We start from the raw sequence: 17,875 nt of genomic DNA on the forward strand, positions 1-17,875 counted from the left end.
CTTAGGGAGCGAGCCATGAGCCGATGGGGGAAGGAGGTAGCGGGCGGGCTGCGGATAGAAAAGGGAAGAGGCAGGGCTCCACCACAAGGAATTGATTTCCTTCAAAAACAAACGGATGTATGAGTAAAAATGCGCCAAAGGAAGAAAAAAAAAGAGGCAAGGGTAGGGGTACATCCTAAATCCTTAAGCTACAGCAGTGGTAATGTGTTTATATATAAACAGTTAGAGGATAAGCCCTAAATCCACTGCCAAGCTAAATGGTTTATGAATCTTTTTTTGTTTGTTTATTTCTATGTCAATTAACCAAATTGGTCCGACATCCCCGATGAGCAAGAGATCAAAAGTGAGTTAATTCTGCATGTCCAAAAGCTTCTTTCTCCCCCAACATCACGCTAACCTCATCTTCACCTCTCACGTTGCCGCAGAGAGATGTTAGCCGAGATGTGCATCACGGCAGTTTGTGTGTGTGTGTGTTTTTTCTTCTCTTCCCCTACACGCTCTCCTCTTCCTTTGTTCCACTGGTCTAATCCAGTATGTGTGGGCCGGTAAGTTTAATGGAAACAATTTATTAAGTCCGGCTTAAAATGCCATCTGCAGCTAAGCCTCCCAAAGCCGCTAAGCTCCTGGTTTCGCCCCAGAGCTTGCTGTGTTCACGCTTACTGTAATGCTCTGTTTAAAATGAGCACAACGGGTCAAAATTAATCAGGATTACAAGGGCACAAATCCACTTCAGAAATGGGTTTTCTACCAATCTTTCGCCTGCTATCCCAAGATGCCCCAGGTTTCTCTGGTGGATGGCACACAGCGTGGCTTTACAATCACTCTGTGGCAGGTAGCGTCTCGCTAAGACAATAAGGCATCAGTGAAAACTAGGAAGCAATCAAAGAAGGTATATACACTATACTTACTGCTCTAAAACCCACAGATGCTACATTCAGCACAGTCGGTGCACATTCCTCAGTGTTGCTCTCAGATATTTCGAGCTGCTGACAGCTAGGTGATAACTCCCCGGCACATCCATAGGCCCGGCATTCTGAAATGTCACGAGAAGGCCTACCAGTGAGGTGTTTATCTGTGCTCTGTGGAGGTGCCCTGCGAATGCTCAGCAGCTACATTTAGATTCTCATTTGCCTTCAAGCAAGCGACAACGCTAAACTATGACCTGCGATTCAATAAGAGCAGCCCTGAGTGGAGAACGAGTTCTTTTACTTAAACATGCCATCCTCCAGGAAATCAATAATTTGCAGGAGGTTTAAGACAGCAAATAAACAAAAACCAATAACTGTTAGATAATGCTCGACCTCTGCTGCACCTTCCTACATCGTAACCAGCAACACAGGCAGACATTCAGTGCAACTTTTTGCTAGCTCTTGGGTAACAACACCCAAAGAGAATTGCAGTGTGAGCTCTGTTATTACAGATACTATTCACTTGTGCTATTACCAGTGGTGTCGGCTTACATCTATAACAGGCTGTCAACATGCTAGAAATGCAGCGATGATGAAAAGTAAATACGAGGGAAAGACGGCGAGGGTGTCTGGGTTTTGCCCAAAACCCTGTCCTGTGTGCATAATTACAGCACTCTGCCATCAGTGATTACAATGTTGGTCTTACCTCTCCTCTATTAACCCTGAACCGTTTCATTAACATGACAGAGTGTGGGCCTGTGTACAATTTGGAGTTAACCTCGACTGTTTGTGCACGTAATCGCAAAATAAAGTTCAGAAAGGAGCACGACGCTGAATAGCGAGGAAGAGGTGAAAGTAAGAGAAACACTCATTATCTAGCAATTTGTGGAAGCCAAACATCATCACAGCATTACATATTTATGTGTGCCATAATGTTTCTGCGTGTGTGTGCCTGAAATCTGTCTGAGAGTTTTCCAGCCAACAGCTCAACAGGCCTGGTGATCAGTCCTATAGGATGGTGAGCGAGACGGGTAATGGGACACATACTCTCCATTCTAAACCAGAGGAAAACAGCCTGTGGGCTGCTTTGTATTACACACGCATTATACGTACACAGAGGAAAAACCAGTCGAGGTCTGAAACAAACACTGTCCTAGAATCCATTACAGCTGGACAACAACTCTGGAATGGGCGATGAGGCTGGCTGGCAGCTCTGCAATTTTAGCGTGATAACTTCTTCCTCACTGTCACCAAATCGCTTCATCAAACTGCTGAATTTCCCTCTCGTCTCTCTCCCTTTCTAACCTCTAATTCTAATCTGGTGTCCTTCGTTTACATCGCCCAAACAGAATCTGGTTGATCTGTGTGATAATCAGGAGCCTCTGATTGGATTGTCGGGATGTAATTCCGTGGACCTAATCCTCAGCTCTGTGTGAACATTAGCCAGATCCACTGAGGTCTCTCTACACTGGCTAAAATGGAAAATATCAAGTACGCACATGCCTGCGCAGTTCTATAGGGTAGAGTCTGCTTATATGCAGCCATGTTCTGCATAAACATAAAAGTAAGTCAACACCCTGACAGCTGACAACAGCAGTATTTCAACAGCCTGGTGGGGAATAGTTGTCGTTTGATGTGGTCTAGTTGTTTTCTAAACCATGCAAGTCTGGAAGTCATTGTCATTGTGAATGCTGGTTTCTTAAGGCCAGTGCTGGTCACAGGTCATCTACATCACACAGTCTGCAAGCCTGGTTTCTCTCCCTGCTGTCAGCCATGCTTTTCCACTCAGCAGTCAAAGCTACTGTGCTAAAGAAAGCAACACTTCGGAGCAACAGATCACTTTTGTTACATTACATCCTTGCAGCAAAAGATCTTTTAATACATTAACAGTATCAACAAATATATGTATGCATCCCTAACCGAAACATTATAATACACAAATCTTATTGTTGAGTCTGCAGACATGCCCCCTCCAACACCCACCTTATATTGTAAAGCTCCACCTCCCTCCCTCTCTGTCTGTGTTAATGGGACTCCTTCCTGGTTCTTGCCCTGAGGGAACACGGTCTGCGTGCTGCTATCTGTCAGTAGCACCTCTTCTCTACCAGGACGGTGTTGGTGCCTAATTTACAACTGCTTCTACACATTTCCACTGTGCCCCCCCCCCCCCCCCCCCCCCGCCCCAGTCCAAGAAAAAAAAAACTGGTGCCGGTGCAAAAAAGTTGGCAACAGCAGAGAATTTCAGGCACCAAATTCTGCACACTGACACCAGTGTCTGTGTGAAGCGCTACTGTAACTTCCTGTTGCAGATCTGGCTTCTCACTGTTAGCAGGACAACACTGGTGGATGTGAGGTAGAGTTGGCTGATCATGCTGCTCCTCTACTGCCTGCCCCTGTGTGTTTCTCTTTGCTCTGACCTGTCGACCAGGACTGGGTGATTTGACTGGGCTGGATCTTAGCCAGACCTACACTGTACTACTGTTTCTTCTGTAGTTTGTTTCTTTTTTGGGCCAATTTATTGGATTGCCAACTTGATAGACTTTACAATGAACTTGTAACAATAACAACATCACAAAATGATGTCGCATTCCTTTTTGTTGTGCTGAAGTAGACTGAACATTTCTTCAGGAGCCTGTGAAGATCTGTTTGGTAAATATGGTGGACGTTAAGTACCGTACAACAGAGTATCACTTGGGAAGTCTGTATTTCCATGAGCTAACAAGCTACCTCAAAGCCTTTGCTAGGTACGCTCAGTGTTGCCAACTCCTCAGTAAGGAAAATCGCTATTGGCTGTCCTAAAAGTCGCTAGAAGTCGCTAAATGACGTCATTTAGCCTAATTTGCATAATTGGTCATGCTAATATAATTGTAACCTACGTTGTTGGAGAGAGAAATAACATCGTGGAAGAGACATAAAGTGAGTAAGAAACGTCCTAAATGCATTTAGAATTTATTTAGAATTACGAATTAAATTTATTTGAGCAATTATTGTTTTTTTAATGTCACAATTCCAACCCTGCTCCTTTACCCGGGCTTGGACCGGCAAAAGTGACCCGAAATAGGCACTCTGGTGGAGTTACTTTGTGTGTGTGTGTTTATAAGTAGTTTTAAACCTGATCCACAAAACAGCATAAGAGTAAAAGAAGAACTGACTGCGTTACAATCAGTGCGGAGCAGCGGCTTCGCTCATGCGTGATTCATTTGCAGTTTGGACAGGTGGGAACGTCTCCTGCCCTGATAGCAGCTGTGGGAGGACTATCCTCTGCCTGTGAGCGCTTTGGCACGGGCGAGGTGCCCACGGCAGCACCGCTGTTTGTTGAGAGTAAGAGCGATATGCATTTTCACGTCAAAAAGTCGTCATAAATAAGTCTCCAATAACACCAGAAAAAGTCGGCCAGATTTGTCGCTAGTCGCTTTTTAGAAAAAAAGTCGCTAAGGGGGTCTGAAAACTCGCTAAATATAGCGACAAAGTCGCTAAGTTGGCAACACTGGGTACGCTAGTTGCAACTTGTTCTCCAACGCTATCACGTGTTACAGTATCTGCAGCCTCATCATTTAGTTACATGTTACTAAATGGGGCTGAAAGCACTCATGCATCTGATTGGTTCATCTTTCTGTTATTTCAGGTGTGTTGGGGAGCAAGCACTTAAAATAACATGTATTTACCACACGCACTGCACCATTACATGTGTTAAATATAGAGGTGCTTCTGTGCTTGCATAGTTTCTGTATGACCTGCCTAATATACACAGTATGTCACTAAGTGCATGAAACCACACAAATGCAAAAACTGCATCACATCATGCATCCTGTGCAAAAGCAAAGGACTTGTAATCCATACATGTGCATATGGATGCACGCACACTGAATTTGTGCTGTCTGGGGGGCTGACAAAGCTCTTTCTGCCTTTTTCCTTTGGCATCCATTATGGTCCAGGCCTGCTGTCAGAGAGCTTGTATTGCCTGAGGGGAAGTTCCCATTTGTGGGAGCATGTGGCAGAGAGGCTCTAAATCCCCTCTAATGAACCAATATGTAGGAAGGCTAAGCCTTTGGCTAGGTCGTCCAAGAAACGCCACTCTGCGCCCTGGCAAAAATGTATGCATATGTAGTCACCAGACCTTGTTTATGTCTGTTGACATTTAAATCTGAATGGACCCAGTCGCTGATGTGAATAAATGAGGAGGAAAGACTGCGGTGAAAGAGAAAAAGCAGAGCGGGCTTACCTTTGGGTGTGGTGGGGGAAAAGAGCTTCTCCGATCCTACATCAGACACCTGTTAAAAAACAAAAAGGACAGCAGACCTTTAGTGGATTTGTCTCATTAGCTGGGAAGCGAGCACAAATATATACTTTTGTTTTTTCAGTAAAAGGCTTATCCAGCCACAAATGTGGTCGTAAGTGTTTAGAAGTAAAGTTCATCGCCCACACACAGCATTACACAGTCAATCAACAGTCTTCAATCAGCCAGTGCAGAGAACTCCCTCTGAACCAAGTGGTCCTAGTCTGTTTCTTTCCTGACGAGGAAACATTAGGTGGCACTGTTGTGCCACCTGAAATCCCTTAAAGGAAATGCTGTCAAAGACAGCAGAGACGGAGGAAGTCAGAAGATGGCTATGCAGCGTTACGAACACAAAGGCTCCAGCACCCTCTCTCTAGCCCTCAGAAATGATGTTTCATTTTGTATTATTTTTCAAGAAACTTACATATCTCACGAATAGAATAAGATATGTCTCTCATTTAATATCGACGACAGTATCAGCTCATACTGGAAGTGAAGTGATGACCGATCGTTTACAGACGTGGCTAATGCAAAACTGAGCAGCGGAGACCTGGTTGTCTATATTAAAATGGTGCTTGGGCAAACGCATGAAGAAGAAAGCCATCTGTAGTATATTAAACATAGAAAGGATTATTTTGCCCTTGAATTTCGAACACCTAATAAAAGTAACATCAGCTATTTCTGCAAAAAACATGCCCACTGACCACACAGCGAGTCAAAACAGCAGCAAAGCCACATTGTTCAAAAACACCGTCTGCGTGCTTGGAGGACGGCATTAACCATGAAAACCCTCGGCCTGTAACAGCAGCCCATATAGGGGCTTTGTTTAAAGCCACTATTTCCCTTTGCTTTAGCTGCTCTCATCTGGGATCTGCCGACTTGTAAAAAGCTGCAAAAGCTGAACATATGTTCCACCCAAAGGGCCCGAGTGTCCTTAACTGCCATGCTTGTATTTTATGCGGCACAAAGGGAGCATATGTAAAGAATGAACAGTGAATCAGAGTGAGTACAAGAGAGACAGAGACAGAAAGAGAAAGCAAATGATTTTGTAAACACAGATGGCTGTCCTTGGCATCCCTGTTAGTACTTCACAAGTGTTTTGAGGACATCCTCTTCTTTCCAAGATCTCCCAATTTCTCCTCGGCTGCCACTGTGTTAGTGTTCAGAACAATGTTTGCATGTCTGTGCTTGATGCCTCAGCTCAACACTCAACAAAATGCAGGTATTGAACCTAAAGGGAAGATGCCACAAAGTGCCTCTGAACGATTGCATCTGCCAGACACATTTAAAATGACAACAACACAAGATTTGCTTGACCCACTGATGTTACGTCAGCACTATTAGGCTTGAATCGAGGACACATTAGGCATTTATTAAATTCTTCAACACCTCAGCAACAATTGCAACTGTCTCAGTTACGCTAATAATTAACTGCAGCGCTTATAGGAAGACGACTAGCGAATTTTAGGTAGTTCGATAACCTCAAGCAGACGTTGTAAGAAAAGGTCAATAACAGCTCTTCGGTGTCAGTGGGCGGGACATTCAAAGGAGGGCGAACACTCATCTGAACTGCAATATTTCCTGTTTCCTCTTACAGTAGACAAGGTGAAAGACTATAGAGGAAAGACAGAGTGTTGTGCATTGCCCTCTTTCAGTCTCCCAGAACCAGGGCGCCAGCCTACAACACAGGCTCTTTGTTAGCTTTGGACGACATTAAACGCTCCAGTACCAAGCCTCAGCGCTGCAACAGCACAACCTCAGCCTTGAATCACTGCCCTGGAGGCCCTGGAAGAAAAATATGGGCTCAGAATGAAATGAAGCTTGTCAAATGGACACGGGAGTTGGCTGGAGGACTCGCTTAGTGTGGCACAGGGTCACAAAACCAGAAAAGACAGGGTAGGTAATGCCATAACTCGGTGTAACAGTCGAAGCAATTGTTATGACCAGAGTGGTTCTCCAGACAGCTAGACAGACATAACACGTTCATGAGAAAGAGAACAGAAAACGCTTGTTCTTCACGTGCCAAGATCTCCTTATTCCTAATCTGGCTGTTTTCACTGTGCACTGAGCCGTTTTATACTCCAAATGCATTCCAAGTAACATCAACAACCGATATTTAGACTTTAATGCTGTGTTTTGCACCTGCCAAGTCTGCATGAGTCCGTTGTATAATCCACAATTACAATTACACTTCTTAAAAAGGCATGTCAAAGCAGAGCCCTGATGTTGCTAGCTGTTGTTTTTGCAGAACTTTCTGGGCTTCGTTGGTCACGTTGACATTTTTTCACGGGGCTGTGCTGCTGGCAGTCTGAGTTGCCTGCGGTTGTGGTGTACAGAGGTCATGTATAACAAATTCTTCACACTCTCTTTGTTGAGGCAACACTGGGTGCCATTAAAAACAGATGGAGAAAGATGAGACAGAGGGGAAATATATATATAGAGAGAATGGGAGAGACAATGAAAAAAAGAAAGAGGAGCAGAGGCCAGGTTTTCCAAAGGAAACGGGGAAATTTAACCATTTAAAAAATAATGGGGGAAATTCAAGCCACATTGCCTGGGAGCTAAAAGCCCTCGGAGCGGGCCGCAGGAAGCCTGACCTTTGTGGGGACCGTCTGCTATTTGAGCCTCGGGCTTCAGGGGCCTGGCCTCCTCTCTGGAGGGCCGTCAGCAGGCCTCAGCTTTCCTTCCCTATTCTATTCATTAGCCATGCTTTATGATTCAGCTTCCTCTGAGCCACACAAGAGCTCCCTGAGGAAAGAGACTGCTGGAGAGATGGAGAAAAAAGGGAGCGAGACTCAGGGAGGGAGGGGGTAAGCAAGAAGGAGGTCATAGGGCCCAGCCAGGGCCCGGCTCTCAGCAGCTGTGAAATCCTCCCGTTTCCTCGGCAGGCGTAAAAAGGAACAAGAGGGAGAAGAAAAAGAAGGAGTCCAGGGGGGGAGCTTGGCCAGTAAACCCACCATCAGAGTGCTAACTCCCTAAAGAGCCACATGGAGAACCATAATTCCCAGATTTAGGGAATGCCAAATTACAAATTACACTGCTGTTTGTTTTAAAAAGTCCCCAACTTCCCCGAACACCAGTGACTTATTGACTGCATAAATCTCCAGATAATTGCAGAGTAGCAGAAGGAGAGCAGGGCATAGCAAAGCTCACTAGGAGTAACAGCGAGACATTTCCTGCAAAGCCAAACGCGTTTGCTTTCACAGCAAAGAAGCGAGGAGGAATAATCTTTGAAAATGTTCCACGTCCACGCTCCCTTTACTTAAAAACACAGCAAGCTAATTAATTTGGAAAATCTGAAACGAGCATAATTGCACTCTTTTTGTGTTGAAACGCTTCCCTGCTTAATTTTTCGCACAATGGGCCAACTGAGCGAGGCAACGTGGGCAGTGAGGGAGGGCAGCGTAATCAACTGAACGACCTTGAGGCATAAATTTATGAAAAGCATTGATCAGTTAAGGCTGTAATTTCACCGAGACAGGAAGGTCAGCAATTACCCAGATTCAATTAACCTCATTTAGTAAAGACTGCTGAGAGACCAGTTTCTCTCCCCCATCCACCAGACATCACCCCCCCCCCCTCGTACTTTTTATCAAACGATCTCTCGGCCTCCAGCTACCTTTGATCTTACAGCTGCAGTTGTGTGCCCTGCACTCCTTGGAGCCAGAACAAATGATGTCCAAACAGGGTTCAATCGTACAGCCAAAGGTTAGGCAAACCCAGACTAAATACAAGCAAATTCCTAATATGGGAAGGAGGAGCAAGCCTTCCCCTCCCTGCAGAGAAATAATTTTTAAACAAGCTGGCAAAGCTATCACAACAGCTGTGGTGTGAAAACAAAGAAACCTGTTAGTAGGCTTTGTGGTGGGCTCACGCCTGTAAAGACTATAATTACAATTTAGTTCTGAGTCATTTGGCACGTACTATGTTCCCGACAGACCGTCGTAGGACAAGCACAGAGGTGGCTAATCTAAACGCGCATATATACTCCAAACAAGTTTGCAAAATGACATTTTTCCTAATTGAAAAGGTGACTGTTGTAATTTGATTGACAGCTCAATAACAGAGCAACAATTTAATGGGCAGCACCAAAAGACGATCACCTGACACGTGCAGGAATACCATGGATAGCAACTGAGCGTGCGCCTGTGCTGCAGCTAGCAGGAATGTTGTCCTACATAATCATGGGTAATAGAGCGGAGGAAGCAAACACAGCACATCATATTGTCCATGCTCCCCTGGCTAGCAGGATGAGTGGGTCAAATGTCTTAGTGGAGGCAAAGACACTTGATGTTCCAGTGTAGGAGTACACAGCTGCTTTGTGCTGCACTGGTGTGACGTGCTACCTATCGGTAGCATGAAAGTGAACAGGAAGCCCACCTACCCCGAGAAGTGAAGTGGGCAAAAAGGACATGTATCCTGAGATATCCTCAATTACCCTGGCTGAACCTGTCTGACCGTGAATCCACACTTGCCGCGCCCCCCTCCAACACCCACGTACACACAGTGTTAATTTGCTTCACTGCTTGGTGTTTCATCAATGTCAGATTCCTCCTTCACTGCCCTCTCTTCCAATTTTCCATTCGCTGTCACCTGAAGCCGTGTCTCCTTTCAAAGTACAGACCACGTTTTGTCCTTGTTGTTGTTGATTTTGGAGATGGCCACCCGTGTTACTGTTTTAACACGCAATTAAAGTAATACGAAACCCTTATATATATATATATATATATATATATATAGAACACAATGTGGAACACCTACATTGAGAAGTGTATCTGTACAAAAACAACAAAAACGCACAAACAACACACAATAAGGGGTCTGTTTTTACCTTCATGTGGGAGTAGCATAGTGCTTCAATTAAGACTGCTATCAGCACCCACTCAGGGTCCTCAGTTACTGCCACCTTTTCACCCTAGACATCCGCTAATGCTACCTTTGCAATAAATGCCGCATTAGACATGCACAGTGGGCCTACAGCTCCCTGGCTGCAATGGGAGACACCAAATTAATTATCTCGCCTGCATTTGTCCTCGCGCTGTTCCAGAAACTTAATGACCTCCCGAGCGGTCGTTTATTATAAGTCGTAGCGATGCTTTGCATTCCCTGGGCAGAGAACATCTACCTTACCTTCAATTTCTACCCACCGCTCTCACCGCTCTCACCGCCGCCTGCTTGTCAGAACAGGTGTGGGCCAGCAAGACTGCAAACCCCCAGCGAGCGTGATGAGATATATGGCGAAGAGAGAAGAAACGTCCCACGCAACTGTCAACCGACAGATACTCGCCTCAAATGGAGCATCATTAAGATGATAATGAATTCCGTAGTGGCTGTGGAGAATGGAGTGGCCTCCCCTCGCACACATGCAAAACACACACAAACCTCTTTATGCTTGGCCCCGAGTGCCATTTTAACATGTAACATGTGTGTGTGTGTGACAGAGAGCCAGGGTTGAAAAGCTCCTGCTCCCTCTCCCCCTAGCAACAGAAGCAGGAAAATGAATGCGGAGCGAGCAGGGGGGCTCGGGCTTTGTGTAAAATATTACCCTTCGTCTCACTTACTGCACCCCACACTACCTATCCTCCCTCCCTGGCTGCGTAGCAGTTGCTAGCCCTTATCACCGCTGCCTGTCAGTTTAGTATACAAATTAGCAATCTATCAGGGGAATGCAGAGGTCCGTTTCATCAGCAGGGAGAAGGGAAGAGGCACGCATTGCATTAAAGCCTCTGCAGACAGAAAGGGTCACAAATCAACGCTGCAGCAGGCCCACAGCCAGCACTAACCAGATAAGGAGAAATGAAGGAAAAGGGATGAGGCATATTTCACTAGAGGAGATCCAGACCTGCTCCAACTAAAGGATGGAGGTGGTGCTGGTGGTGGTGAGGTATAGGAATCGGGGAGGTCACAAATCACTATCTCAACCCCACAGAGGCACAGAAAGGATATGAGAAGCAGGTATGGAATAAAAAATAGAGAAATTCCATTTATAAAAGTGCCCTTGGTTGATTAACGGCTACAAATTGCAGGAAATTAGTGCTAACACATTCCCACTTTCTCCTGTTAAGTGAACCTGCGCATGTTAATACCAGCAGAGACAAAACAGCTGCTGAGGGCTCTCATTAAGTGGCATAATGCAATGAGGCACAGTCTAAATTGCGGCAATAAAAGCAGACAGACAAATCATCTCGACCATCGCAATCCATTTAACTCAATTAATGCACAAGCAGCATCTGAGCTCGGTCGTTTAAAAGCATGTGCGGTCCGATCGCTGGTCGGGCTGGGGGTTAAGTTCTGCTTAAAGCCGCGGGCACGGGGGAAAGAAAGCGATAAGGGGGTGACGTAAAACAAAAGCAGGAGATAGCGATAGTTCTCTTCGGTGGCGGCGCAGCTGACTGTGAAAAGAGCGTGGCCTCCTTTCCTTTTTAATGTCAGAATGTGCGCCAGCAGCGATAAGAAGCCAGGTAATCTCCCAGCGGAATCAGGGGGCTGTTCGTCATTACTCCCTGGCCCTGATATGGATCTGAGCACCTGATGACTTCTCTTGGCTCTCCGGGCTTCTCGGCAGCAGAGATGGCAGATAGCCCTTTAAGACATGGCTCGCTGCTCCCTGATTGGCTGGTCAACAGCCACAACCAAATCCTGGCTCCCTCTGGGCGGCTGCGAGAAGGTATGATAGGAAAGGACACGGAAACTCACTCTCCCCATATCCACATCATCCCTTTGTTGTGAAGCCTTTACACCATTGTCAGCGTGGGTGGTGGAAAGTAAAAAAGCCTTTCTGGATGTTATTGTCTGAGAGGCAGGATAACAGACAGGCGGATTATTTCAAAAACAGCTTTCTCCAGAGCTCTCACAATGCGGCACCGTTGTTGCTGTGGAGAGGATCCTGGAGGAGATAATAATAATATTCCTAGTCAGAGCCTTTGCTGCAGTAGAGCTGCCTTCTAACAGAGAGATACACATCATTCTGACTGGCCCGCCGTGACATAATCGCCCTGCGGAGAGCTGCAGGCAAGCTTGGTAGGCAAACCACCTCTCACTGCAGCTTGTTAAGAGAAAGGTGGCTTTAAGCACTGCTCAATAGAAACTCCTATTGAACTCTTTTTTTTCCCACTCCATCTGAACAATGTCTAGGTGAGTCATAGCACACCTTGGGCTACGCAAGTTACATTCTTCCCTTTTTCCTCCCTCTTAAGATTGCGGTGCGCTTTTGACTCGAATTTGCTAAGAGGAAGAAAAAAACAAACTCGGCAGGATCTTAAATAATGCAGCGATAAAAAAGCGGTGACCCTTTCCATTGCCTCAACCCACACATGGTGAATTTCTTCTGCAGCAAAAGACAGCACCACAGAAAAGACGAAAAGGCAGAGCTGGCACGACATGTAAATGTGTGGTAGGCATCGGTTTGCTCCTCTGGGCACGGACACCTTTAATGAGAGGAAAAAATGCGCAGCAAAAGGCAGATCTCAGTCGTACTGTGCCAGTGATTTTGAGTAATATGAATCACCTCCCGTCTAACACAAATAAATATTGTTCTAATACCAGTGGGAGTGGAACGCCGACTCTCGGCTAGGAAAGTTATGGGGGATGTAGGCTCCGCTCGCCAGCCTCTACGCTGCATCCCACAGCGCTTCCTTAACCCTACACCGTTAACACGCTATATGCTTGTGACCCCGTGACCTTTACCACGACACTTATAGCTCCTGACCTCGCAATTCAGTGTTTCGCAGAGGGGTTTGATAACGGCGCCTCGCTCGTAAACGAGAATTTAGAAACGTATCCCGACATCGTTCTCGTGTCATCTGCCACCACGAAAGCTGACCGTGCTCGCGATCAAGATCAATGCAACCACTTGCCCTGCAGGGGATGAAGTGGGACTCGGGCAGGGGACGGCAAGTGGAGTGGAAAACTCTACCGTCTCACTTTAAGGCACGCTATCTTCCCAAGCTAGCACAAACAAACATGGTATGCGCTATATAAAGTAGTCAAAGCCCCCAGGTCATATTGGAAGGGGATGTGGCAAGTTAAGTGGAATTTACTTTTGATGCAGACATCGGGCCTCAGCTTTCAGGCAGATGTAACCCAAGCTTTTCCCTGAGGCTTTACCAGAGGGGGGGACAGGACACCTAACGCCCAGGCAGTCACCTTCAGAAATGCCTTCGCCGCTCAGCTGGCCTTATAAAGGGAGGAGAATGCCAGTGTTGTCTGTTAAGGGTTAAAGTGACTTTAATTTCATTAGCAAACAAAGAGAGGTGAAGCTGCTATTGGATTTTTTCCCCCTAGAATTTACCATCTAGTATATAAGCAGTAGATGAGGTTTGTTGCGACTGGACTGCTGCGTTCGGAGGATATAAGGGGAATTTAATATAGCACATAGACCCCAGCAGCCCACAGTACACCCACTGCTTTGTCACAGCCCTTTACACTTTGATGTTGCCGTTTTTTTTAAAACACCACTGCTTCTTAAACGTATACAGGCTTTTGATTCAGGCGTCTCCTGAGTCTTTATTATGGAAAAGTGTGGGCCTAAACTGAGCTATAAATTCTCTGCCCCCCTTACATCTCTTTCGTGGCATAGCGCTCGAGCTTTTCTGTCACCGACAGTCCAGATGTGTGACTTAATGTGGGGACGGTGGGAGTGTATAAATAACCATCATGAGATATCAGTGGGACGTGCCAGGAGCTTTGCTGTGGAAAGGAAGAAATGATGGAGGAGGTGGCGAGTGAACTGTGTACCATTTGAGAATCCAGCAAAAGCTAGTTTAACACCAACGCGACAACTGCAGCGATCTTGTGGGAGAGCTTATGGCTTTAAACTTGACACTTACAGTGTAACAGCGTTTGAACGCACCGCGCTCTGAGGCGACCTTGACAGCGATCGTGTTTGTGGCGGTTTTTAATTTCGGTTATCGTCGCTTTCTGCCGCTGTGTGTGAAACGATAATGATATGCATTGATTTACGGTCGTTGTGGGTTATACTGTCATGTCCAGACCAATAACAACCCATCAATACTCGACTCAAGGTCAGCTTTATTAACCTTATGATTCAGTTCAATTCCACTTTTATTAGTATAGCATCAATTCACAGTAGCAGTCGTCTGAGGGCACCCTCCTACATTCGGTTAATTACTAGGAACTCACCACCGGCTGTATTTGAATTAACTGCACAACGATACAACGCTAACATTTTGTAATTGTCTGCTCTTTTAGGAGCCTTGGAGAACTCTGTAAATCCCAGCTGTATTAATCTCCAAGTAAAGCACCTGAGGACAGAAGGATTTGATCTAGAATCTATGTGAATACAAACTCCTGGACAGAAGAGAAAAAAAGGCAGCGTGAGGAAGTTTGTCTGCACCGCTGGAACAGATTTATGAGAAGTCACTGAAGACGAGGCTGCTAAACATCGTTGGCCACGCCGAGTGTACGTGGAGCATCATTTGCTCTGGATTAAAATATAATGAAGCGAGTGAATGCATCTTTGTCTTACATGCAACTCCTTAAATTATTCAAGTGCAAAAAAAAAACCAACAGGCAAAGCATGTTCCCCAGAGCGCCGATACCCTTTTTTAGGCTTGTTCGTGATGGCGACGATGAATATCTTAGTGCTTGTTAAAAGCTTTGTTTTCCTTGTGTATGACTGGGAAAAAAGATTCGTAAAAAGAATAGCATGTTAAGAAGCGGGGCATTTTCATTTCCAGTGTTGGCTCCAGTGACATTATTAAAGTTTGTGTTCATCCATCCATTCACTTCCGCTTATTCTTTTCAGGGTCGCGGGGGGCGCTGGAGCCTATCCCAGCTGTCATAGGGCGAGAGGCGGGGTACACCCTGGACAGGTCGCCAGTCTGTCGCAGGGCCAACACACAGGGACAGACAACCATTCGCACTCACATTCACTCGCACATTCACACCAATTAACCTATCCCCACAAGCTGCATGTCTTTGGACGGTGGGAGGAAGCCGGAGTACCCGGAGGGAACCCACGCAAACACGGGGAGAACATGCAAACACAGAAAGACCCCGGCCTGATGGTGGAATTGAACTCAGGACCTTCTTGCTGTGCGGCAACAGTGCTAACCACCGTGCTGCCTGTTCATAGTTTGTGTTCATAGTGCACTGAATTGATTTTTGATTTTAGATTTTTTTGCAGTGAATGGGAAGAAGCAAGGTTTAAAAGGTCATTACCACAGTGCTGGATCGCTTTAACAAACCATCCTGATGTCAATAAAACAAACCTGACGATCTCACTGTAAAATGCCTCGTCAATGTCGAGTTGTCTGCACTTACAAAAGGAAGCCTCTTCTAGCTTAAGCTGTGCAAAACCTTTTGTTATCTTTAAAAACTTGTTTGTTTTTTTTCCTCCTGTAATTCTATGGCAACCCTCGACTTACTTTCAACATTTGCATGTCCAGAAGCACTCAGCCCGGCTCAGGTGCCTTCTGCCTGTATTTGATTAAGAGATATGCAAACAGATGAAGTCAAGGCACCAGCTTGTGTGCTTAAGCAGCCTTTTCTCACATTTGAGTGAATCCTTGGATTAGCTGGTCCAGGCTCCTAGGCCTTTATACTGAACGCTATTCATTCAGCAGAGAAGAAAAGAAAAAAAACGGTGTTTGCATTTCATGTCTGTCAGCGGTAAAGATGCATGTGGTTGAACTGGAGAAGCCAACGTAAACAGAGATGTAATTGAATGTGAACATAATAGCCAGAAGATGCCAGATGACACACTGAGCAGGAAAGAAGAAAAAAACATAAGCGCATTTTTTCTTCTTGCACTTCTGTGTCAAGAGATTGAGTCAAAGCTTTGAGACTGGGCAAAGTAGGAAGATGAGGGATGTGGGGTGTCATCTCAAGTCACGCCTGACAAAAGCTGTTCTTGTTACTTCCCATCACACTCATCGCCGTTGTTAAAGAAACACAGGCTGTTTCTCGGGACACTGGTTTGTAGTGTTAAACTTTTTTAAACATGCTCAGGTGCATTGCCACAGGGGCTCCCACCTGGCCTTGTGAACCCGCATGGCATCTCGTGCCACCCAACAACATGTAATTGGAGACTTAGCACGCTCTGTTGCACACCTGTAACGGGTCTCTGAACACTGAGATCCTCGCCCAAGCCGTCACCCACATCCAAGGCTGACAGGAGCCTGGCAGGAAGCCAGTGTAAGGAGGCAAGATCTTCTGGTACGCTGCCCTGGCACCCACCGCAGATCGATGCCTCCACACACAATTAGAGAGGCTAAAACAGATGTGCTCACAAGCCTCGCTGCTCCATCTACACCATAAACTACTGTGACACCCCTTGCTTCTTATTAAAGGAACACAAACACACATGTGCTCGCAATATCAAACAAAACACGAGCGTGAAATCGTCCGGTTTGATTATGCAGAGAAAATAAACTAGCAACTTTTGCTAGCATAGCAATGCTTCCGCACTGATTGGTCATAGTAGAAGAAAACGGGCAGAAGAAGGGTCAGCGGGAACTGTTCTGTTGTCTCCTTCCCTCTCCTGCTGTGACAGATTTCAGCCCGTTTGTCTGACAGTGACACTTGTTCTATCAACTCAGCCCCCGCCCTGTCACTAACAGGTGGCCTGTCCCTCACAGCAAAGTCATTTGCTTTGCACAGCAGCAGTTGTGGGTAACCCCAGCCAAGCTGCATTCAGTTTTTCAGTATTACAACCCCAGCCAAAGACAGAGGCAGTGGAAGAATGCAGGGAAAAAGGCTGGGGGAAGGGAAGGAAGAAAAAAAACGATCAAATAAATGCCACTGTAAGCACAAGTGACAAGTCTCGTTTGGGGTCGTCCCTGCTCAGGGCCTGAAAGGCCAGCACTGCCTCATCTCCTCAGCTATGTCTGCGAGCAAGGTGGGTGGGTTAGAGAGGGAGGGAGAAATGTCTGATTGGTGCCATAGCCAAGAGTGAGAGCAGGCCAATTATATTTCCTATCCCTCAAGAGAAGGCCAGAGCGAAGCCTCTGCCATCTCTCCTCTCCTCACCTCTCAAGACACTTCACATAGATAAATAAATGACAGCCCCACAGGGGCTTGGCCCAGGCTCCCAGAATACATTGCAGAGGCTGGCCGCTTGCCTGTCCGTTTGTCTTCACCTGGCATTACTGCAGATAGACATTTTTCACATTATTATCGTTGCATCGTCTCCATTGCCCCGTTCACTCACTGAGATGTGGTTGATGATGTCGGCAGAGGACCCGAGGAGATTGGAAGGAAATGTCTCTTGTCAAAGTCAGCATAGCCTAGCTTAGCAGAAATTTAACAAGTTCCCTGGGCTCTCTCCATTCACTCTCTGACGGAGCACGGAGCCAGGACATGGCCTGCTGACAGCCCTAGGCATGTCACTGTCACTGACACTTGATAGGCGAGAGAGGAAAGGCAAGAGGGCTCAACCCTACAAGGCTCACACTTAGCTACACAGCTCTATATTACTTCTTTTCTTTAGACGTGCAAAAAAAACGTCGGAAATTTGACTTGATCTGACACAAATGGGACTGAAATCGCCCTCGTGTTAACTAAACTACTCTGCAAATGACTATCGTTGAGTTGTCGCTATAAAATGCTTACAGCTTGAAAGAAAGCTAAACATGCCCGAATGTTAGTGTCTTTTTATCCAACATCATCCAACGGAGGAATACTCGAGCTTAAACTGCATGTGCAGGGCATGCACCTCTGCACAGTCTCA

The 17,875-nt window shown here is 46.0% G+C and overlaps 1 protein-coding gene across 8 annotated transcripts in view; it reads right to left on the reverse strand.

The window, feature by feature from the left end:
- The window catches only part of fbrsl1 (fibrosin-like 1), a 329,995-nt gene that overhangs the window by 30,010 nt on the left and 282,110 nt on the right, over nt 1-17,875 (reverse strand). For all 8 annotated transcript variants that reach the window (XM_085179337.1, XM_085179336.1, XM_085179340.1 and 5 more), the window contains one exon: nt 5,131-5,179. In XM_085179337.1, the coding sequence (XP_085035463.1) occupies nt 5,131-5,179 (49 nt within the window). The remainder of the gene's footprint in view (nt 1-5,130; nt 5,180-17,875) is intronic.

This window comes from Neolamprologus multifasciatus, chromosome 12, assembly GCF_963576455.1.
Source record: "Neolamprologus multifasciatus chromosome 12, fNeoMul1.2, whole genome shotgun sequence".
Lineage (NCBI taxonomy): Eukaryota > Metazoa > Chordata > Actinopteri > Cichliformes > Cichlidae > Neolamprologus > Neolamprologus multifasciatus.